The sequence below is a fragment of the Podarcis filfolensis genome, assembly GCF_964270895.1.
Source record: "Podarcis filfolensis genome assembly, chromosome: 16".
NCBI lineage: Eukaryota > Metazoa > Chordata > Lepidosauria > Squamata > Lacertidae > Podarcis > Podarcis filfolensis.
In genome coordinates, this window is record NC_139620.1 from 8,691,737 (window position 1) to 8,716,335 (window position 24,599).

The window sequence follows — 24,599 nt, forward strand, 5'->3', positions numbered from 1 at the left end:
CTTAAAAGGAAAACCACCCCATAGCCCACCTTTCCCTGTACAGCCATATTGCCTGTGTTTGTGGTGATATGGTTGGGGCCAGATTAAGAGTAGCTTCATAGCAGAATGGCAATTCCTAGGAGACCTTTAGAAAATAGTCAAGAGGAACAACCCTGGGGCAGAGTTAAGATTCCAGATACCAGGATGAAAAACTTGCAAACCAAAATGAATGGGATTTCTCCCAGTCTATACATATGTGAGATTTTTGTCATTAAACCCAGCTGCAAATTGGGTTTGTCAGCAGTCTGTTTACATGGTTTCAGAGTCTATTTGGTTCAGTACAGCTGTAAAACTGACCACCACCTGGCCTTCAAAACTCGTTCTCTCCAAGCGGCAGATTTGGAAAAATCTATGACTGATGTTGGAGAGCCAACCTTTTTTAAAAAAAATAAAAACAACCACCTTGTTCTAACCCACAGAACCAACATAACAGTTACATCTTCCCTTCAGTCGACGAAAAAGAAATCCTTAAGAGGGGTAGCCATGTTAAGGCAATCCCAGCCAGGTCTGTCCGAAAGCAAACTTCGCTGAGTTCAACAGAACTTACTCCCAAGCAAGTCCTAGCAGGACCGCAGCCTGGCAAAGCAATCCTTTTACATTCCTAGATGTACAGGATCACATTCAGCACGCCCCACCAAGTTCACAGGGGCTTCGTCACCAGGAAAGCAGGTATAGTATTGTGGCTTCAGTTTGTCACAGTACCCAAACACAAAGAAAGAGACCTGTGGTGTTTTCAGACTCACAAATTTACTATGGTATGGAGACATGGGATGGGTTACCTTTCAAGGCACCACAAGACTCTTTCTGCAGCAACCAAATTAAGCGTCTTCTGCTCTCTGGGAGAACAGGAAGTTGCTTTATGAGAAGTCAGAACATTGGTCCAGCTAGCTCAGTAATGCCTACACTGACTGGCAGTGGCTCTCTGGTGTTTTCGGCAGTTTTGAAGCCCATAGACAGGGAGCTATATTCCTTTCCAGAATACCCTCTGTTCAAACCCTAACTACCTCAATCTCAGGACTTACAAGGGAACAAGGAAGGCGGGGGGGGGGGGGTTGGTTGGTTGAGGGGTAGCAGAGGGAATTCCAGACATTTCAAGGGGAGGCAACTGGTAAAACAGGTATAGATAAGGGAAACCGGATAGTCTTACCTTTTTTTGTTCCACGCTGGTAAGAACCAGGCATTGCATAGATAGCAAGAAACAAGAAAAGAGGGGGAAAGCTCTGCGAAGAGAAGGCCTTCCCCAGAACAAGGAGGGGGCAAGGGAAGAGGAGAAAGAGGAGGTGTGTGTGTGTCCCACTATGAGAGACACAGACACCCGTGGGTGGTGGGGGAGAAGGAAAGGCTCGCCACAAAGCAAGGACTCTGCAAGAACTACACAAAAACCCCACTATCCTCCTCCCTTCTCTCTCCACAGTGCAGCAGGCAGGCTGGAATCGCTCACTTAACATAACTGCCAGATAAGTTTCGCTTTCAATTCTCCAGAGGTCCAGCCTCCCTCTATGCTGTTCCGCCCAAGGAGTGTCTAGTTACAGCCAGAGGGATGGACCGGAGGTAAAGCCATTAGCTTTAGGGGGGGGGGCTTTAGGGGGGGGGAGAGAAACCGATGATGAGTGCTTCCTCCCCCTCTCTTGCAAGCTCATTGCAGCATTGCCTAGAAGTAAAAAAGCCTAGAAAGGGAAAGCCCCACTGCCACTTACAGGAAAATACTTTTGGTTCCTTTTCATCACAGGCTGGTGGGAGGGACTATTATCTGCGAGGCAGAAGCACTTACCAGAATCTCATGCTTCTCTAACTGGGAGATTCGTTCACTTCTAACTCTTCTTTCCTTTATCCCTTACCCAGAGCTGCCAGACCTCAACTCAGCCTTCTCTGCTCCAACACTGCAACCAAAGAGGCACCGGTTTCCTACAGTTTGGGGTATCTTTCCGCATCTCCTTAACAATACCTTTGGTCATTCCTAAACCAGCCTCAGTACTAAGTTCACACACCTCTATCTGCTTGTTTGTTTCCCTTGCCGAAGGCTCCTGAGACACACATGCATCTATCTGCAACAGCAACTGCCTATTTGCCTTCATGGAGTTGGCACTTTTCAGTCATTGCTCACTGCTCAGTAACTTCCAGCACAGAGAGTATTGAGGAACTGCCTAGTGCAACTCTGTATGAGTGACTGCTCTGGCTTCACCTCCTATGGGTGCGCGTCATCTTGACAAATTACAATACACACAGCGCTACGATTCTCAGAGTGGTTTAACAACCAATTCCTTTTCCCAGGAGGAGGGGAATATGGGTTTCCTAACTCTCAGCACCCCTAACAAACAACAGTTTCCCAGGATTCTTTAGGGAGAAGCCACAACTGTTTAAATAGTGCTTTCAATGCATGGTGCAGATGAGGCCTGGATATGACAGAAGAGAAAACTGAATGGAAGTGACCTGCGCCCCCACCCTCCAACTATCTCCTCTTAACATAGCCATAGGCCGATCCATCATGCCCTCCAGATATTTTGGACTACAACTCCCATAAGCCAGCATGCTGGGTTAACACACATAATTGATACCTACAGATCTCAGACAGCCAACAGAACAGAGGCGCCAGGAGCCATCCTAGAACCCCAAGTGAGAAGCATTAAGCGATGCAGGCGCGTAGCTCAAAACCAGGTCAAGGGCAGGTTGCAAATGGCACAGCATAAACTTTCCTCCTCGGATTGGTTAACAGGCTCAGATAACCCGCTCGCCTCTCCAGGTGCAAAACGAGACATGCACATGGTGACTGTGGAAGAGCTCGTGGGTCAGTTCATGGGGGGGGGGCAGAACTGCACAGCTGTTGCATGGGCTGAGGAACAGTGGGAAGCACCTGGTCCATCTTTGGCAAAGAAGCCATCCGAAAGAATTAAACAATGAAAACAAATCAGCACTAAACTGAGCACCATGCATTTGCGACATGAACGTGAAAGGATTTTAAAACCTTACAGCGAATAGCTCTATGGCCAATAAAGCACCCAATAACAACCAACACCGATGTGATATTATATACAGTGTCTGCCTTTCAGAGTGAAGTCACAAAGATCGTTGGGTATTAATGCATACTCTTTGGACTCATTCTTGTAAGTTATGAATACATGGATCAAGAACCTTTGGGCCCTCTCCTCAATTCACCAAGGTTAAGATTCAAAGCCCACCAGCGCTCTGCCCCATTAAAACACAAGTTATTCCCCACCCCCCAAAAAGTATATATAGCGGCCTCAAGATACACTGGAAAGATCAGAGGCAGGTCTTTCCGGGAGGAAAGGTGCCATTTCCCACCACTGCCTGGTAAGGCATTAAGACGATTGATTTTGTCATAGCCTGATGATTATCTGCTTGTGGTAACACTGAGGTGGGCTTTCTCAGTGGTGGCACCAGTGTTGCTTAATGCTCTACCTGCTGAAATAAAGGAGGCCCCATCAAGCACTGGCCTTCTACCAGCTCTTGAACATACACCTGTTCAGACAAACACTTCCCCGCTTACGACTCATGTTTTAATTGCGATGCTGCTTTGATGGGCTTGTTTACTATATAGTTTAATCGTGTATGTTTTAATGCAGCTGTTTTACAATGCATTCTAATTAATTGGGGGCAACTGTGTCATTACTGGTTTTGTTGTTGCCGTTTCGCTGCTGTCTTTATCTTTTTGTGAACCACCTTGGTATTTTCTGCTTCCAATGAAAGGTGGTGTATAAATTCTAACAACAACAGCAACATCATCATTCTGGTTTCAGCCAGCAGCCTTCTCTCAGGCAGCTGTGACACATCAAAAGGAGATCTAAGCTTTTGCATGTGTTTGCATCATGTTCTTGAAACCAGCTAAGCATAAGTTGCGGGGGATCTAAGTTACAAAAGGGGAGGAATTCACACTCCCAGTTTGCCCCTACCCTCTTCTAACACCCAGGGGGCCTAAACAGCACCACAGAAACTTACCAGCCACAGTTCAACTCACCTGTCTAACCTGGCACTCTGAGAGCAGCCCCTCTGGCTCTATTCAAACTGCCTGATCACTTGAGCCGGGAAGGTGAAATTTCACCCCAGTGGCAGCTCTCACGCTGCGCTTTGCAACAAGGTTCAAGGGCAGTAACTTTATCCCAGAGGGAAAGTACGTGCCCAATATTCATGGCGTTGCCAAACATATTTCAATTATTTGGAGCCAACAACATCTCTTGTGGCAGCCAAGTCTGCAGTTCACACATATCCCATTTCCTGCCCGACTGAGAATACGCTTTGAAAAAGAAAGGAAAAAAAGCTCCCTTCTTTGGATTCTTAAATGAGGAAGGTCTCGGGCAGCGTGGACACTGACTAAAGTGAAATGCACATCTCAACAACTTTCAAAGCCAAACTTAACAGTCTGCAAAATGTCGTAGCTGTTGACGGTAGCAGAGTCCAGAGGCTTTGGGCAAAATAAAATCAGCCATGCAAATAAGCCTACACACAACTACCCGGGAAGAACTCTCTCAAGGGCTCACAACTCTGTGGCAAAGAACTTGTGTTGCATCCCGAGGGTTCCAGATTCCGTTCCCAACATCTGCAGTTAACAAAAAGGAATCACAGAACTGTAAAGTTGGGACTCAAAGGGTCATCCAGTCCAACCCCCTGAAATGCACCAATAACGAGTCTGGCAGACTTTGCTGAGAGCTGCTGCTTTCAAAGTGAGAGGCCAAGGGTCTGACTCGGGATAGAGGCAACTATACTGTTCAGCTCTCTTTTTGATGTGCATAATGAATGGGGCGCCTGCCGCAGGGCACTATCTCATCTCCAACGCTATTTAATTTCTATATGAAGCCACTGGGAGCAGTCATTAGGAGTTTTGGGGCAAGGTGCTATCAGTATGCTGCTGACACTCGGCTCTATTTATCCAGGAGAGGCCATGCAAGCCCTAGAACCAGCGCTCTGGACGCAGTGGTGAGATGGGATGAGGAGAAACAAGCTGAGCTTGAATCTTGGCAAGGCAGAAGCACTGTGGGCGAAGGGTCCCCAGGTCCAAGCAATTGGTCAGTTCTTTTCCTGAAGGAGCAGGTTCACAGTCTGGGGCTGCTTCTGGATCCAGCTTTGTCCCTGGAGGTCCAGGTAACATGAATGGCTAGAAGTGCATTTTACCAACTGCAACTGGTTACGACAGCTGCAACCTGGACTGGGGAAGCTGGGCCACAGTGGTTCAGGCACTGGTTACTTCAAACCTGGATGGCTGCAGTGAGCTCTATGCGGGGCAATGCACTTGATCCAAAAGGTGCAGTTAGTTGCTTTATGGTCGCTGATAGGAGTGAGACTCTCCTGGGCGGTTTATGTAGGACAGATACAGATTCCATGATATTCCCACCATCCAGGAAATTAGCCTGGTCCTCTACTTAACATGGATAAAAGCTACTGACAACAATTATCCCACAAATTAAGATTGCAGGGGTGGGAAGATTGAGCTCACCGCCTCCACACTTGGCACAGCTATTCTCAACCACAGAAACAAACACTTGTGTTACATGCAGCGAGGCAACATCTTATTTATCTGTAACACATGCACAGAAACCAAAACAAGCATACATCAGATATTTAGTTGAAACTTGCTAGAATATAAATGACCCAGAAAAAGGGAAGGATCAGCACTTACGGCAGCTTCTGAAAAACATGAGTGGGCTGGGCTTGTTACTCTTCAGGCTGCCGTGCTTACGGAATTCACTGACTGTGGTTCGTGTCTCTTGAAACAAATCACGATCAGTAAGCCAAGGAACTTTGCTTAAGAGAGAAATGAACCACAAGGGCTAGATAGTGCCTTACCGCACTGAGAAAAAAGATGGTCATGAGAAATCATGATATTCAAATGGAACCTCCATGTTCAGAGGCAGTCTACTTCTAAAAGGGTATTGCTGGGAGACTGACAGTGAGAGAAAGCTGTGGCTCTCCTGTCCTGCTTGTGGGCTTCCCTAGAGGCATCCGGAGGGCACTATGAGGGACTGAGGATGCTAGATTAGATTGCCCCTTGGGCCCAATCCACAATGGCTCTTCTTAAATTATGATTGGCAAGTAGAGGGCCAAGTTCCATCTCCCCAAGCAGCATCTTGTTGCAGTGCAGTACCATGGTGTAGTAGTTGCTGCAGCAACAGGTCTTGCTACCAGCCTACTTAGGAGGACCGGGGGAAACCATCCTCCATCTTTCCCATGAAAGGAACGGTCTCTAGCTCAGCGGAAGAGCACCTGCTCTGCATGCAGAAGGTCCCAGGTTGAATCCCCACCATCTACAGGCAGCACTGGGCGTATGCCCTGCCTAAGACCCTGGAAAGCCACTGTTGCCTAACTGTGTAGACCAGTGTTTCTCAAACTTGGGTCTCCAGCTGTTTTCAGATTATAATTCCCACCATCCCTGACCACTGGTCCTACTAGCTAGGGATGATGGGAGTTGTAGTCCAAAAACAGCTGGAGACCCAAGTTTAGGAAACACTGGTGTAGACAATACTGAGCTAGATGGATTACTGGCCTGACTTGGTGTAAGACAGATTCCTGTGTTCCTAGGCTCTCTGTGAAGTGGCTTTCCTGTAAAACTGATGGTTGACCAGCTTCCTATACCAACAGTGTTTTTATTCTCCAGTACATTGTCTTTACTGTATAAATGTGTTTTTTTCTGTAACTGCTTAATGCTGCTATTGGTTTTTGTGCTTATTCTGTGTTAATATTTATTTAGCTTCTCTTGTACCAACAACTGACAGTGACGGCTATTGAGTTCCAAATAAATTAAATATCATGCTTTGGCCACATCAAGAGGCAGAAGCGTCTACCTACAGCTTCAAGATGCTCTTACAAGACAACCATCCCCTGAAAGCCAAGAAACAAGCACGCACACATGTGGTTTTTAGCAGAGAAACTCTGCCGCATGTGGTGTAGGGCAACAGGAAAGACAGCATAGCCTGAAAAATGCCTAGAAGTGTGGTCATCGTTGCAACAATGATTTATACCCCACCTTTCAGGAAGCAATTCCTTCCACGGTGGCTTACAAACAACATTAATGTCGCAAGACAATGATCAATGTGTAAAGAGTTGTCAGGATCCTTGCCACAGAAAAATGGTGGTCAATACTTGTGTGAGGGGCGAAGGGAGCTGGGACAGGAGCCAGATTTGCTGTCTTCTTTGGGCATGTACACATTAGCGGCTTAAAACACAGTGGGAGTAGTTCTCCCTGTGCTTCAAGTTGCTTTTTTTTAGGGTGCTGTACACACCACTACCAGGTTTGTTTCCCCGTGCCTACAACTCATGCACCCCAAACTGCTACTCAATGAAGCTGCCAACTGCACATATGCTGTCATCCGCACATGCACAAGAAATGTCTGAAAAGTATACACCTCAGCATAGCAATAGTTTATGTATTCAAATCAGATGGGAAATGCATCAAGCAACAGTGTTTCTCAAAAAAGCACAGGACACCAGTGGTGGGAGAGCGCTGGAGTAGGAGTAAATGTACATGTACATGTACGAAACCTTTGTCTGCCTCCGCGTTCTCACAGAACCTTTCCCACAGGACAGCCACTGGTAGACACAGGATTGCGGGGAGACTTAAAGGGGGGGGGGTTAACACTGCATGCGTTGGACTATAGCAAATGCACCATGCAGTGGATTAAAGCATGCACAGGAGACACACTTTTTAAGGTGTGTTTGGCCATTTTGGATTAATCTTTAGGAGGCAGGTATAAACAAGTCAATGTAAACAATCGAAGATGCATGCCACACAACCATCAATGAGATACGAAAGATCCAAGTCCACTATAGTGAAGCTCATAACAAAAATAAACGGAGCTACTCAGAATTTATACAGAGCACTTTAAAATAATGGTCACAAACAACCCTTTAAGGTGGGCCAGGATGGTTATCATCCTATTGTGTGCGTGTGCGCTTAACCTTCACTGCCCCACTTTGGTACAACATACATCTAACGGAGTACTTCCTGGTTCACAACCCAGTCTTTTCACCATTAAGCTACACTAGTTCTCTAACATAGCCTACATCCCTTTCCCAAACTACAGCTGATTTTGTTAGCAACTAATGCAAACTGTGCTGTTTAATGGGCAGCTGCCCTGACCAGACCAACAGTACCCCCTTTTCCAGCAAGGGCTGGCTCCGTGTTTCTTCTGCGAAGCCTTCAACAAGGCAGAAAACCAACAACCATCCCGATTTCCGGGGGTTGCTCCCTCTCCTAACAACTGACGTTCAAAGGTGTACCGCTTCTCAACCCGGAGGTTCCATTTCGCAGATCACGCTGCAATCCGACGCCCCTCTCCGACGCGGGACTTAATCCCACTGAGGTCCGCGGAATTCACTTCCGAGTAGGCATGCAAGTGGATCGGGCTCGTCAAGGGACAGGCAGGTTGCATGCATGGCGTTTACTGGTGCAGTTCTGCGGAGGGGCACTGGTGCAGCCCCAGAGGAGAGGGGGGAAAGTGGGCTGGAGAGAGGCTTGTGCGGCCCTTGTGTTGCATGCATGGGAAACGGGGCGCTTCTTCCAAGTCGGTGGAAAGCAGGACTTTGCACACACACATGCACCCCCCCTCCGTGCCCCAATCCCCTTCCGAGCGAAGCTTGCCTTGGCCTGGCCTTACCTTACCTCCCCCCAAAAAACTACCCTGCGGGCACCGTCGATTGAAGCCGCCTCTATTGTGCAGGAGGGTCGCCGGCAAGGGCTGATGACGAAAGAACAGCAGCGCGCCGCCACCAAGCACGTGATACGGGGGGGGGGAAGTATGGGGTGAGGGAGGAAGTGAAGCCGGAGCCGCCTTCTTTGGAGAGGGCAGAAAACTCTCCGCCTCCAGCCTTCGAAACCCTTTGGCGGAAGAGAGGAGAGGAGGAAACCTCGGCGGAGCTTTCCCTAATCTCCCTCTTCCCAGGTACCGCCTTTTTGAAAAGGAGAGGGAAGGGAAGTTCAAAGAGCAGCATCAGGCATGGTTTAAGTTCATAGCTGTCAACGTTTCCCTTTTTTTAAAGGGAATTCCCTTATTCCGAATAGGATTCCTCGCAAGAAAAGGGGAAAGTTGACAGCTATGTTTAAGTTGCTAACACCAGCCTCCACAGCTACATGCCTATAAAGAAACCTTCCCTGTTAAACACACGTGGTGGTGATGAACGACACAGGTATAGATGGTTTAGAAACGGATGGGACAAACTGAAATGGGAGTTTGGAGGGGGGCGTCTATCAAGGGCTTTATTATTATTATTTCTAAAAATAATGTGCGCTGTCTAGGATTTGGAATCAGAAAACTAGAGCGCTTGAGGGTTTACGTTCCTTGTTTAAACCGTGTGTATCCTACCTTTAAGGGACGCGGGTGGCGCTGTGGGTTAAACCACAGAGCCTAGGACTTGCCGATCAGAAGGTTGGCGGTTCGAATCCCCGCAACGGGGTGAGCTCCCGTTGCTTGGTCCCTGCTCCTGCCAACCTAGCAGTTCGAAAGCACGTCAAAGTGCAAGTAGATAAATAGGCACCGCTCTGGCGGGAAGGTAAATGGCGTTTCCGTGCGGTGCTCCGGTTCGCCAGAAGCGGCTTAGTCATGCTGGCCACATGACCCGGAAGCTGTACGCCGGCTCCCTCGGCCAATAAAGCGAGATGAGCACCGCAACCCCAGAGTCGGCCACAACTGGACCTAATCGTCAGGGGTCCCTTTACCTTTACCTATCCTACCTTTGCATGGATTGAGTCTTAATTTAGCTGCATCCCTTGATTTCAGGGAATCTACTCTGGGCATAATACTTCGTTGGATACAAGCCAATGCATTTAGGGTCAGGTTTCAAAATTTAAATCAGGAACTGTTTTAACTCTTCCCCCCAATTACAATCTGCGAAGGTGCACTCCACACTTGGGGCAAGCCTACCTTGGTGGGTAGACACCAGAGAGCAACCCATCCTCCTGGGCGCCAGAGGGTGATGAAGCTTGGGGCTCCAAATGGGACCTAGAGGGACTAAGCCCCTTGTAATGCTTGGGACAAATCCTGCCAACATCTGCAGTCTGGCCAAGGAACCCAGAGAACAGGACTTGCTGGAATGTAAGGGAGCAGCTTTTATGAATTTGTTTAAGAACATCAGAGGGGACCAGCTGCATCAAGTCAAAGCCAAATCTTGGTCAATAATCCCTTCCTTGCAGCAGCCAACGTGGTGGTCCAGGCATAGGAAGCTGCCCTAGGCTGAATCAGACCATTTGTCTGTCTTGCTCAATTCTGTGTCTACACTCGTGGTTCAAATAATAAATAAATAATTTCCCACTGACTACCTTGAAGTTGCTGAGGGGCTTGGCGAATTGCTTCATGCGTGCTGTAGCAATGTAATGTGCTATGCTAGATGCTGTATGATTTTTAATGGCACTTTCTCCTTATAGAATTGTATTTTAGTCAATTCCACAGGATTCAAATTGCAATACAATATAAGAAATAACGAAGCCACGGAAACACAATTTAAAAGCAACTGTGAATATTTAATGTGATGGATGTGCCGTCCTCCCATTTTCAACCACAAGTCCACATGCATGCCACAGACCACCTGAATGAAGTATGCGGACCACTGGTAGTCCATAGACCACAGTCTGCAAACTCCTGGTCGACAATGACTCAAAGCGGCTCTCCAGCATTTCAGACAGGGTTCTCTCCAAGCCCTACCTGGAGAAACCGGGGGTTGAACCTGGAGCATTCACAATGCAAAACAGATTTTTCAACACTGAGCTGCAGCCCCTCCTTCTCTGGGAAGCACAATAAGCAGTGCCTTAATGGGCAATACAGTGGTACCTCGGGTTAAGTACTTAATTCGTCCCGGAGGTCCGTTCTTAACATGAAACTGTTCTTAACCTGAAGCACCACTTTAGCTAATGGGGCCTCCTGCTGCCACCGCGCCGCCAGAGCACGATTTCTGTTCTCATCCTGAAGCAAAGTTCTTAACCTGAAGCAATATTTTCGGGTTAGCGGAGTCTGTAACCTGAAGCGTATGTAACCTGAAGCGTATGTAACCCGAGGTACCACTGTACCCTAATGCAAGGATGTCTTCCATTTATTTTTCTTTCTTTTTTACACACACAAACACACAGAGGCACACAGCATCCTACATCAGTGCAGCAGAGGGCCCCTACAGCAATCAGAGGGCTGAACTAAGTTTGGAGATTTATCAGGAAAGTCACAAACAGGGAATGAAGGCCATTCCTCTCTGCTGCTGCTGATTCCCAGCAGTGGGTCATCAGAGACTGCCTCTGAATGTGGAGGTTTCATTTGATTCAGTTAGCATAGTACAGACAGCCTTCACATGTGTTTCATCCGCTTTTCCTTTCCACTGCCACCGTAGCCCCCCACATCAAATTCCACACATTAATTAGGTGCCATATTTAAAACTACCCATTCGCACTCCGGTTTCCTTCTGGCACTCTGTAAAGATAATTGGTGCTACATGTGAAGCAGCCGCAATAAAAAGAAAGCTTCCCTCAGAGGAATTGAGAGATCAATAGAATCATCACTGTATCCCATTACACACACTCTGCAGGTTGGTACAATTGAGGCTTGTAATCAGCCACCTGCTGGTCTACCCGTTATGAGGCAGAAGCCAATAATATAAAACATTCTAAAATATAGCAGCCTTCGCCAACTTGGTGCCCTCCAGATTGGTGAAGAGCATTTTTACAAGCGGTTGATGCATCTTTAAACAGCATACACTGGAAGGCTTGGCAGCTGGGCTACCAAAGTCATTTGCATGTTATTCACTCTGGATATCTTTGTCTAACGTTGCTGTTTTAGGAGGAAGCTTGGCTGGTTCCAAGCCACAGCGGCCTTGATGCATCTAGAACACACACAGAATCTTAAGGCTCAGAGAGGGACCAACGAGTGAAACTCAAGGCGTGCTCCACAGCAAAACAAAACAAGCCACAGAGCTCTTTTCCATTTAGCCCACCGGGAGCAGGAACAACTGAGGCACATGGCCAACACCAAGGGGGATTAGAGATTGCAGTCAGTATCTGTTTGGGAAACTCGCACAAGCCACTCAAAGTTTCTCAGAGGAAAGGCAAGATGGAGAAGGAAGTTCTAGCTGACACATGAGCAAGCTACCATGGACAAAGGGTGTCCCCACCCACACTGTGGTCCATTTCCAATCACACTGGGAAGTAACTTTGTAGGATTTCTCCCCGATTCTCCTCTTCCACCATTTCAGCTTGCTTGTTCACGCACCTCTTGCTCCAGCCAGAGAGGATAAGCAATCAGGAACATTTCAAGCTCTCCATATTCCTACCAGCCTACCTCCGAAGTGAAATGGAAATAGGAACAGAAAGCTACACATTTCAGCAACAGACGGAAAACCCCAAGGCTCTCCATGCAGTGGGATGAACACTGAGAATCAATCAGTCATTACTACCACCCTAGACTATTTATAGTCACTAGCAAAGAGGCCAGTCAAGTCCTCACCCAGGAGGAAGCAACACATAATAAGAGTTAACACATCCGGGAGGTGAGGGGAGACCTATTAAGCAAATGATTTTTGGTGAGCAACACACACTGAGATTCAGAGAGGAAGGTGGAAAGAAAGGCACCCCCCTTTTTTTGCATTTAATGTTACTGCAGAGGCTGACAATTGGGGAAAGCAGCATGGATTCCAATTTCAATTAAGCTCTGATCTGCAGGCAGGCCTCTCTCATGAAGTACAGATAACTGCCTGCAGAAATGAAGGTGATTAAATAACATTTCAACTGCACACATTTGCAATATATATATATATGAACTACAGCAGGTGCGGTTGAACTACAGCTCCCTGCCTCCCCCCTCCGCCTGTTAGACATACTTGCTAGGGCTGATGGAAGCTTTATTTGCTTTTAAACTTTTATCAGGCCCTTCCTCCCAAAGAAGCTCAGGGATACTCAGCAACAGCTGGAAGTCCAAATGTTCCCCACTCCTGAACTGCAGCCTGATTAAATCATGCATGTCTGCACCACTCTTTCATTTTGAACAGTTTACTGCGGCTCACTCAGCCTTGCATTTAAGCGCTGGCCTGACAGCCAGAGGCAATAAGGAATTCCATGCAGGCAGATGAGCCGGTTGGCAGAGAAAGACTGGAGGGCTCTGTCCCTCTCCAGAGCCCAGCACAGAAACCAAGTGGACCACCACACACCAAGCCCCCAGCGCAGAAGTGAAACATGCTGCTGTGAGAGCGATGGAGTTCTCTGTCACTCTTTGCCAGCCCCATGCATGTTACTAACTTTGGCGGGCTGGATTTGCTAGTCACAAAAGGGGCAAGTCGGGCATGGACCACTGGACATCTTATTTCACACTACGCTGGCTTTAGAGATTTCACCAGGTACCTCCTGTGAAATTCCATGCAAACATCAGCAACCATAAGGGCTGGAAACTTTTACTTTTTAAAGTCCAGATGCTTGCAAAGTTGAATTCTGCAGCCAGTACCACAGTCTGTACTCTCAAAGAAATATGGGGCACACAGTCTGTATTAGAACTGTTTGAAGGCTCCAATACACCGCATTCTGTCCCCCATCAGCATTAAGATCATCTCTTTCTAGTCAACCGCAGTTAAGCATCATGTGGGCACTGATGCTAACCATACTGAAGAGCAACAAGGAAACACATTGTTTTCAAGTCATGACTCAATAATAAGCATATCCCTTCCTTTAAAATAAAAGGACACCTTGTATTTAACAGTTCATCTGGTTGCATAGGCAACCTGGAATTCCATACAGGAAAGTGATCAGGTTGGAAATGAAGGCACATGTCACTCCATTCCTCCTCCTCCAGCCTTTATGGTTCCTATGCATAGAGGGGGGAAAATATTTTCCTCTGCAACCATATTGGAAAGGCAGCGGGCTGGCAGAGGGGAGGACTGGGTGAACCATCCTACTCCAACATCCCACTTGATAGAAGTCTGTCTTTTTCTTTCTTTCCTTTTTTCTAAAACCACCCTAGCAGCACAATTGTAACTCCATCTAATCAGAAGCAAAGCCTCTTTAATTCAGTGGGGCCAGTTCCATAGTAGATGGGGTTAGGGCTCAAGCCTAAGAGGCTAGTGGCCTGCAATTCCATGCTTCCTGAGGAGACCATTAAGGTTTCTGGGGTTAGTGAGCAGCCCCAGGTTTTAAACCATCTCCTTTCCATTTTCTCTAGAGTGAGGTGTGGAGAGAAAGGCATGCAACACCCACCCCACTCTCACCTGCAGCTTTCTTCTCATTTTATCTGCAGCGCCGAGCGCTGAGGTATAATGAGCAGGGGGCAGTTAAGGTGGAAAGAAGGACAGCAATACTCATGGGGAAGATCCACACCAGGCACAGGCAAACTCTGCTCTCCAGATGTTTTGGGACTAAAACTCCCATGATCCCTAGCTAACAGGACCAGTGGTCAGGGATGATGGGAGTTGTAGTCCCAAAACATCTGGAGGGCCAAGTCTGCCTATGCCTGATCCACACCTTGCATTTGTGAAGAGGCTGCATCCTAACGTTTTAATGTTGTATCTTAATCTTTTAAATTGTATTTTAATCAACTTGTTTTTATTATTGGTTGTTAGCCGCCCTGAGCCTGGTCTTGGCTGGGGAGGGTGGGGTATAAATAAAAATGTATTATTATTATTATTATTATTTAAAGCACACCCAATGCACATTTAAAGTACATGACTCCCAACAGTCCTGGGAACTATAGTTTCCCCTCACAGATCTACAATTCCCAGTACCCTTCACAAACTACCATTCCTGGGGTTATTTGGTGGGAGTTTTTTTGTCATGGCTCTGCCCTTGAATAGTGCAACCCTGCGTGTGTACACTCAGAAGTCAGGCCCACTGAACTCAGGAAATGCAGGATTGCATGCTAACTAACTGTGCAATTCCCCACAGGAGCAAACCTCACTGAGTTCAACGGGGCTGCGCTCCCAGGCTAAGCGTGCACAGGATCCGCTGGCTGGATTTCTCTGCAGGGCCCCGATCCCCCCTCCCAAAAAAAAATAAGGAAGCGCGAGGCAGACAAGAGATGACAACGCGAGACAACCCCTCCCGCCCCTTTCTCTGCCTCTCATCTCCCACCCGCCTCTCCCACCCTCTCCTCTTCTGCAAGGCAAACCTCCGCCTTCCCCGCCCCTTTGGCTTACTGAGCGCATCGTCGCTTAAGACGCAGAGAACACCGGCCCGCAGTTGGCGCGCATGCGCGAAGCAGAAGGCTGCCGAGTCTTATCGAGGGAAAAGCGGCGCGCTGCTCGCCCTGGTAAAGGGGGGCGGGGAAAGCGTCGCTCGGCCGCGCATGCGCGCCGGGCGCCAGCTTCCTCTCACAGCAGAGCAGTGCGCACGCGCGGAGCGAAGCGCCGCTTTCCCGCCCAGCGCCCTCCGCTTTTCCCCTCCCGCGCTCTCCTCCCGCTCCTTTTCCCTCAGCCGGAGGCTTCTCGGAGGTTCCTTACCCGCTCGGCCGCTTCCGCCTCGGAGCTCGGCCGCCCCTCAGCGGCGACTGTTGGGCCCGCCGCGAACTGCCCCCCTCAGCGGTCCGCTTTCTCCTTTTTTCTTTCTCAGCGCCGCCGTGCTGGGCGCAGAGTGGTGCCGTCACGCGAGGCGCGACCGGCTGCAGCGACGTCACGTGACCCGGGCTTGTCCTGGCGTCACGTGACAGGCCCTTCACCTAGGCAGGGGAATCTGTTTGCCTTCGCTCGCTGTGCGCATGAGAGAGAAACCTCCATAGTCAGAGGCAGTGTACCTTTGTGAAAGGCAGGGGAGTTGAGAGAGCAGGAGCCATTTTTTAAAATGTATTTTTAATTTTTAATTTTATTTATAAATCTCCCCCATCCAAGGATTCTCAAGAGGGCTCACATGCCATTGTATCTAAACTGTACTTTAGAACCTTTGAAAGCAATGGACAGGGTTAATTTAGGCGCAGTAATTTCAGTGGGTCTAGGGCAGGGGTAGGCAACCTAAGGCCCGCGGGGCCGGTTGCGACCCAATCACCTTCTCAACCCGCCCACGGACTGTCCAGGAATCAGCATATTTTTACATGAGTAGAATGTGTCCTTTTATTTAAAATGCATCTCTGGGTTATTTGTGGTGCATAGGAATTTGTTCATCCCCCCCCCCAATATAGTCCGCCCCCCCCAAGGTCTGAGGGACAGTGGACCAGCCCCCTGCTGAAAAGGTTTGCTGACCCCTGATCTAGGGAGTCTTCTCTTCGCATGAGGTGGCCAAAGTATTGGAGCCTCAGCTTCAGGATCTGTCCTCCCAGTGAGCACTCAGGGCTGATTTCCTTAAGAATGGATATGTTTGATGTTTGACTGCAAGAAGATCAAAGCTATCCATTCTGAAGGAAATCAGCCCTCAGTGCTCACTGGAAGGACAGATCCTGAAGCTGAGGCTCCAATACTTTGGCCACCTCATGAGAAGAGAAGACTCCCTGGAAAAGACATTGATGCTGGGAAAGATGGAGGGCACAAGGAGAAGGGGACGAGAGGACGAGATGGTTGGACAGTGTTCTCCAAGCTACCAGCATGAGTTTGACCAAACTGCGGGAGGCAGTGGAAGACAGGAGTGCCTGGCGTGCTCTGGTCCAGGGGGTCACAAAGAGTCGAACACGACTAAATGACAACAACTCTTGAGTATGATTTAGCTGGGTACATCCCAAGCCAATAATGATGGTAATATATAAAATCATTGTTACTAGGCTGCAGCATGTTTAATTGATTTATTGGTTGGATCTTTTCCTTTGTTTTTTTTAAAAATACCCCTTTATCTAAAAGTTTTCACCTTCACACAGTTAAAATTGTCTGCTTGTTCATTTATACATTTACTTTCCCTCCCAAGGAGCTCACTGTTTTCCTCCCCGATGTTATCCTCACAGCAACCCTGTGAGGTGGGTTTGGCTGGGAGGCAGTGACTGGCCTAATCCAGTGAGCTGCATGGCTGAGTGGTGGATTTGAACATTTGTCTAAGAACACGGAAAAGCCTGTTGGGTCAGGCCAATGGCCCATTTAGTCCAGCATCGTGTTCACAAAGTGACTGCCCAGTCTCTACCAGGTCTCAGTCTTCTCTTCCAACCACTATGCCACACTGTTGTATGACAGTGCTCAAAGCAATATCATAAAAACTTGCCTTCTTTGGGGCCCTGGCCTTTACCTCTATAAATTTAGAGCATTTGTACCTTTGTTCTTCACTCTAAAAAGCTCACGGAGCTGCTTATGTAAAATCAATTAAAACAAGACAGGTTCTGCCCTCAGGCTTAACAATCTTTTAAGAAGAATAAAACGGAACCATTGGCAAGATTTCAAAATGTCCCGAACTTAGAAGCCTTTAAAAGCCTGAGATGGGCAGGGTGGGGAAGGCAGCCTACCTAATTAATTGGGGCAGATTTAAAAAAAAATATTGTTGTTAGTTTGGGGACTTATTCTGTATGCTTGAGTCCCTTCTAATCCCTGGGTTCCTGGATCCAGTCAGGGTTAAAATCTAATGGAGGATTCCATTGCTGAACTAGTCAAGAAAGTTTGTGAATTGGTGGCCCTGCCCCTAAGGACCGCTTTGTGCTAGAGGGCAAATGGGGGGGGGCCTCCCCTCCCTTCCCTGGCTGGTACTGAAAAAGTAAAAAGCCAGAGTGTGTGTGAACCGAAAGCAGGCAGAAGCTGGGAGTCGGAGGCAGGCTTGACTTCTGCTGAAATCCTAGGCTTGACAACATGGATAGCTCAGTTGGTTAGAGCAGGGGTCAGCAAACCTTTTCAGCAGGGGGCCGGTCCACTGTCCCTCAGACCTTGTGGGGGGCCGGACTATATTTTGAAATAAAAAAGGGACGAATTCCTATGCCCTACAAATAACCCAGAGATGCATTTTAAATAAAAGGACACATTCTACTCATGTAAAAACACCAGGCAGGCCCCACAAATAGCCCAGAGGTGCATTTTAAATAAAAGGACACATTCTACTCTTGTAAAAACACGCTGATTCCTGGACTGTGCAGGCCGGATTGAGAAGGCGATTGGGCCGGATCCAGCCCCCGGACCTTAGTTTGCCTACCCATGGGTTAGAGCGTGGTGCTGATAATGCCATGGTTGCAGGTTCAAGCCCCATATGGGACAGCTGCATATTCCTGCATTGCCGGAGCTTAGACTAGATCAGGGGTAGTCAACCTTTTTATACCTACCGCCCACTAATGCATCTTTTCTGATGGTAAAATTTCCTTACCGCCCACCAGTGCTCGATGGAAGGAGGATTCAGCTTGTGTTGTAGAACCCTCTACCACCCACCTAGAATCCTGAAACACCCACTAGTGCGCGGTAGGGACCAGGCTGACAACCCCTGGACTAGATGATCTTCAAGGTCTCTTCCAACTTTACAGTTCTGTGAACTATGAACTATAGGAGAAGCAAGACTATTTGGCAGGTTGTTGCTGTGAGCTCCTCCATCTTAGGCTCAGGTTATATATGTGTGTAAATAAACCGTATATCATAAAGACACCACAGTCTCTGCTGCACCTCATTCCAAGGAAATTGAACCCTGGGTAAGTGCCCAGAATCCCTGAAACCTCACACGGCTCAGAGATTGGGGTGGTATGCAAGAATATTGTTTTTTAGTAGAATGTCTTATTAAATTTGCAGCAGGCAATGCTGTCCTCAAAGAAGTGATTTCCTCTCCTGGTATGCCAGGATCTGGTAGTTGGCTCTTGATGAGAAATTAACTCAGCAGTGCAGAAGAAATTTGCACAGAGAAATTCTCATAAACATGGTTCCAGTTTATTACTTATGCAAATACAAAACAATATGGTAGGAGATGTTTTTCTCCAGATTTAAGTGAACAACACTTTCAAAATATGCAGCTGGTAGGGAATAAAATAATTCCTAACAATACAGGACAAGTTCTCCAAGACTGAGCGGCTTTTTGTACTTCTTCAGCGAATGGAGAATATGCAAGGGCAGCAGCTGTCATGGGAGCCTGCCGGCCAGTAATCACACAGTTCAAAGATGGAGTTAACTCTTTATTAGAATACCACAATCTCCACAGACTTGATTGAGCAGAGCGGCTCATTCCTGGGGGTTTTCCTCCATGAAAATCAGTCGCCAAGACTGAAAGTCCCTGTCTCCTCAGAGCTTTTCCCAAACAGAGACTGCACCTGCCTGCAGCCAACCTATCCTCTGCCCTTTTCATGCCTTTTCTGGTTCTGGGAGACAAGGAGCGGGGAAGCTTGTCACAGCAGATAGGGGGAGACACTCATGACTCTTCACCAGCCAGACTCATCTCTGCCTCTTGGCCTCCCTCATCCCACTCTCCTACTTCAGCATCTGCCTCCGATTCTGGACTCCTCTCTGCCACCGACTCCCCCTGCTCACTAAGCCCTTTTATCTCTTCATTTTACACCTCCTCTTCCCAGTCTTCTCCCTCTGACCTCTCTCTTAGTTTCTGTTTGTGCCACTGTGCAGCGCTTGGAGTCACAAGACTCTGTTTACATTCCAGAGACATTCCAGGCTGTTGGAAGTCTCACGGAAGATGGGAGGCGGATGTGATGTTTACTGGTTTCCTGTTCCTTTGTTTTCCAGTTGCCCTCTGCTCTCACAGAGAGAGGATGATTTCTTTTCTGTCTGCGTAGTTAGGGAAATAAAGCACAGCGATGTAGCTCATAAATCTCGTCGCTACTGCTGCTTTGATACTCTGCTGAATGGGGAAACGTGCTTGGAGCCTCATCAAAGGCTCAGGTCGTTAATTATCGTTGGATTCCGAAGGCTCGACTGAAGGATGAGCTTTATCAGCTAAGTCCTAGCGGAGATTCTGGCACTCTCATCATCATCCCACCACCCATCCCCAGGCTCTGAGCCTTCTTCCCTTGAGGATTCCCCAGCTGGTTCTTCCCACCATTCCTCTGCGTCCAACCAGTCCATGACACCTCAGGGTACACCCCCCTTTTCTGGAGACAATACTGCCTGAAACTGTGGTGGGCTGCTGCTGCCAGTCAGTGTAGACAACACTGATCTAGATGGACCAGTGGTCTGACTTAGGAGTTTCCCGCACACCTCCGAAGCTGCTGGGTTTTCCCCAGAGCTTGTAAGCACATCCTCCTAGTTGCTTTCAGTGTTGAGATGAGCTGCTGTTTATTTCAGCTCATTCCCAATTTAAATTCTCCTCATGTTGCTTTCCAGGAATGTGAAGGTGGATCCATCTATTTTAATTTTAAAATGGAAGCTTGAGTGGCGGCAGGGAAGGGAGCGGGGGGGGGGGGAGAGAGAGGCGGACAGAAAGGACTCCGTCTCCAATTAAATTGGATTCGCCATTCTTTCTGTCTGTCTGTCTTGTCTTCCCTCCCTCCCCCGGGGTAAATCCCTTTTAATTTGATTAGGACAAAAATTCCTGGCACTAAGCAGATTGAGCTTGTCAGCTGCTCTGTTGCTTTCCCCCCTGTAACTAAGGGAATGTAATTTACCATCTGGCAAGGAGATCAAAATGCATTGAGGCAGCCCGCTGCTGGCAAGGGAGAAGAAGATGCCTTGCGACAGCATCTTTTCTGGCGTGGTGGACCATGTAAGAGGATGAGCTTTCTTTACAGCATGGGTGAGGGACCGTTTTCTACAGCCCAAGGGCCACATAACTTCATGGATGATTATCTGGGGGCCACATTCCAGTGGCAGGCAGGGCCATTGGGGAAAGTGGCCCAAGTGATGGATGTGATGCTGACCTCTCTGTCCACCATGCAAAATTTGGTTAAAACCAATGCTGTTTTGAAAGGTTCGGTCAGCCATCTTGATTCAAAATGGCGTCCGGTTGTATCGATACGTTGACAAAACGCCTGTTCTTTGATCTCGGGAACCATCATGCCAAATCTGGATAGCTAAAGAGGTGTCAAGCTGCATAAAAAAACGGATGAAAAACTTTCCAAAATATACAGTCGACTCTGAAGTCACACACATTTAACTTGCGCAGTTGTGACTTTGAACAGTTGATGGATGGACAATTGGAAGGGCACAAATGAAATGTACGCAAGCAGGGTTGAACGAAGGCATCGTGACACCCGGGGCAGGGCATCGCTGCATAGGGTGCATGTGCGGCGTCACTACGTACGACGCATGCGCCGTACGAAGTGACGCCACACATGCACTGTACATAGCAGTTTGCCAACAGCGCCAGGATCCTCTACTCACAAACAGAGGATCCTCGACATGCAGCTGCGGTGGTGCGATGGCTACTTGCGCCGCCACAGTGGGGCGAGCCCCTGTGGGGTGCCTTTTTGTCACACACCCCCCAGACACGGCACCTGGGGTGCACTACATCATGTGATCGATTTTGTGGGGCGGGCATTACCTGGGCCCCCACAATATTTCCTTCTATTTGGCATCCCTGGTGGGGGCGGTTCTAAGGTGTGGTTCGGGTATACGAGCGTTCGCGTGTGCGCAGTTTCCCCGGAATGTACCCCCCACGCAAGATGTGAATGTATTGTGCTGTCTATGCTACATGCGCCTGTAAAACCACCTGTCGGAAATGGCTCTCCTCCTTTTGATCACTGATCATCACTGAGCAAACACGCCTGGGGTTGGATATTAATTTCCTTACCGTTCCCAAGAGGCTCTTCCTGGCTGAGTTGTGTATCTCTCTGAAATTATCTGTACGGGGGCCTTTATGAGGCTGTATTTCATCCACGGATGGCATACAATGCTACTTCGCGCGGGGAACCAAGTAATTAAGGCCAGCTTACAAGTCTCCTGATTTATGGGAACCCAGGGCTGCTCTCCAGCGCCCGTCAATACGAAGCGAGCAACACGGAGCCGGGAGCCACCCCAGACACTATCTGTTTCATTAAACAAGGAACTGCCACAAAAGAAACAACAACTTTAATATCCTCTCAGTGCCGCCAAGCATTAATAGCGTCGGCACTCATTCCCCGGGACTGAAATTGGCAAGACGCTTGTTAATATATCTGACGGACGGAGCTATTGCCAGAGCCCTGTTCTTCAAACTCATCTGTTTGCATGCAAAGTTACAGATACTTCCACCTTCACCGGCAACTCATGGTGGTTTAGACCAGGGGTCAGCAAACTTTTTCAGCAGGGGGCCGGTCCACTGTCCCTCAGACCTTGGAGGGGCTGGACTATATTTTGAAAAAAATTAATAAATGAATGAATTCCTATGCCCCACAAATAACCCAGAGATGCATTTTAAATAAAAGCACACATTCTACTCATGTAAAAACACGCTGTCAGGGACTCAGGAGCAGGAGCTCTGGGGAGAGAGGAAATGGAGAGCGAAGGGGAAGAATCCGAGGGCAGCGTAGGGGAGTATGACAGTGGCCCGAGAGATTCCATGAGCTTCTCCAGCGAATCAGAAGATTCCCAGAAGGGGGCGCCTATGGTCAGGGCAAGGGGGGTCCCAGGGGGGACGCACCAGAAACAAGGAGCCAGCGGGGAACCCCAAAGCAGCAGTGGGGGATCGGGACCAGTTTCCCCACCAGAGCGTAGTGGGGGGGAAGAGTCACATGTGTCAGGACCAGCGTCTCCTCCAGCGGGGAGAGAGAGTGAGTCAGGGCTGACCACGCCTCCAACGGAGGGGAGGTCAGTTGCAGCTAGCCCCCCCAGAGGGGGAAGCAGTGACAGCAGCAGCAGTGAAACGGTCAGGAGGAAAGTTACCGGCTGGGCGCGCGCGCCAAGTTCAAATGTACAGGCGCGGGGAACAGCAGGAGACCCGGATGGGGAACCAGCTCCTAAAGCCCGCCGGAGGGAGGGGGAAGGCTCAGGGGACTCAGCGTCAGAAGAGGCTAGAAAGGGCGAGACCCCAACGGCCAGGCGCAACCAGAGGCGGAAGGAACTGAGGAAGAGGTGGAGTAAGGCTAGAATCTTAAATTGGTGTCAGGGGGGAGGAGACTCAGACGGAGCATCAGCGGTCTAACAGTTGAGACGTAGAGCTGCGCGCTGCGGCTCTGGAAGTGAAACTGAACTTCAATAAAGACTTTTGTACTTAACCAAGAAGCAGCGTTGGTCCTTTGTGAGCTGGGACCTCGGGCAGCCCTGACACACGCTGATTCCCGACTGTCTGTGGGACGGATTTAGAAGGTGATTGGACTGGATACGGCCCCCGGGCCTTAGTTTGCCAGGTTTTTACCGGCCCCGGAGCACTGCTGGGCAGTTGGCTGGGTGGCCAGGCACTTTTGCTCCTGGCTTGATTTGGGTCGCCGGGGGAGGGGGTGTTCAGTGGTTTTCACAGTTGACACGCTGGGCGTCCCTGGTTCCCCTTTGGCAGTGGCAGCGGCAGTCTCAGCAGCCCGGAGCCAGCCTGGTAGCGCAGTTGGCTCTGGCTGGCTTCAGGAGCTGCTCACTGCCGTGGCACCCGCCATTTTGCCTCGCAGGAAGTCCCCATATGATGTGTCTTGTGCCGTTGAACCAATCATTCATTCCCTACTAATTAATCTACAACATTTAAAATATAAATCCGGGGAGATGAAATGAAATCCGTGGACATTCTGGGGGCGGATTTTGTCTGGGGACAGATATGTAAATACGGGGTCTGTCCCCAGGAAACGGGGACGTCTGGTAACCATATGTTAGGATCCCAGAAACCCCTGTGAAGAGGGATAGATAGTTAAACCACACTGGGAATTGTAGTTCTATGAAAGGGATGGGGGTAGCCTAACAGCTCTACCACTGAGCTACAGTTCATCTGCTATGAATCTAATAAGATTCCAGTCCTCATGTTTCTGAGAAAAGGGATGGTTTGAACAGAAATACAGGAAGCCACTTTCTACTGAGTCAGACCCTTGGGTCCATCTATATAATAATAATAATAATTCATTATTTATAGCCCGCCCATCTGGCTGGGTTTCCCCAAAATACAATAACCTATTAAACATTAAAAGCTTCCCTAAACAAGGCTGCCTTCAAATGTTTTCTAAAAGTCTGGTAGTTGTTTTTCTCTTTGACATCTGGTGGGAGGGCGTTCCACAGGGCGGGTGCCACTACTGAGAAGGCCCTCTGCCTGGTTCCCTGTAACTTTGCTTCTCACAGCGAGGGAACCGCCAGAAGGCCCTCGGCGCTGGATCTCAGTCTCCGGGCAGAATGATGGGGGTGGAGACGCTCCTTCAAGTATACTGGACCGAGGCCATTTAGGGCTTTAAAGGTCAGCACCAACACTTTGAATTGTGCTCGGAAATGTACTGGGAGCCAATGTAGGTCTTTCAAGACTGGTGTTATATGGTCTCGGCAGCCGCTCCCAGTCACCAGTCTAGCTGCTGCATTCTGGATTAGTTGTAGTTTCTGGGTCACCTTCAAAGGTAGCCCCACATAGAGCACTTTGCAGTAGTCCAAGCGAAAGATATCTAGAGCATGCACCACGCTGGTGAGGCAGTTTGCGGGCATGTAGGGTCTCATCCTGCATACCAGATGGAGCTGGTAGACAGCTGCCCTGGACACATTGGTATTGCCTGCACTGTCTGGAAGCATCAGCTGTCCAGGGTTTCAGACATGGAGTCCTACCTGGAGGTGGCAAGGACTGAACTTGGAACCTTTTGCACGCAAAACAGATTTTCCATTACTATTCTTCAGATGCTGCTGGACTACAACTCCCATCGTCCCTGGCCATTGGCTGAGGATGATGGGAGTTGGAGTACAACAACATCTGGGTT

General features: G+C 48.7%; 1 protein-coding gene across 9 annotated transcripts in view; it reads right to left on the reverse strand.

Annotated features, from left to right (window-relative positions):
- The window catches only part of ADAR (adenosine deaminase RNA specific), a 38,981-nt gene extending 23,377 nt beyond the window's left edge, over positions 1–15,604 (reverse strand). For 2 of the 9 annotated variants that reach the window (XM_083590983.1, XM_083590976.1), the window contains exon 1: positions 15,439–15,604. Coding sequence is in view for 2 of the 9 variants with exons in the window: in XM_083590975.1 (XP_083447101.1) it covers positions 1,187–1,487 (301 nt within the window). In the remaining 7 variants the exon portion in view is untranslated. Of the gene's footprint in view, positions 1–1,186; positions 1,597–8,642; positions 8,738–15,135; positions 15,227–15,438 lie in introns of those variants that run through there. The other 7 variants (XM_083590981.1, XM_083590977.1, XM_083590980.1 and 4 more) reach the window with 6 other exon arrangements.
- Between the last annotated feature and the right edge of the window lie 8,995 nt (positions 15,605–24,599).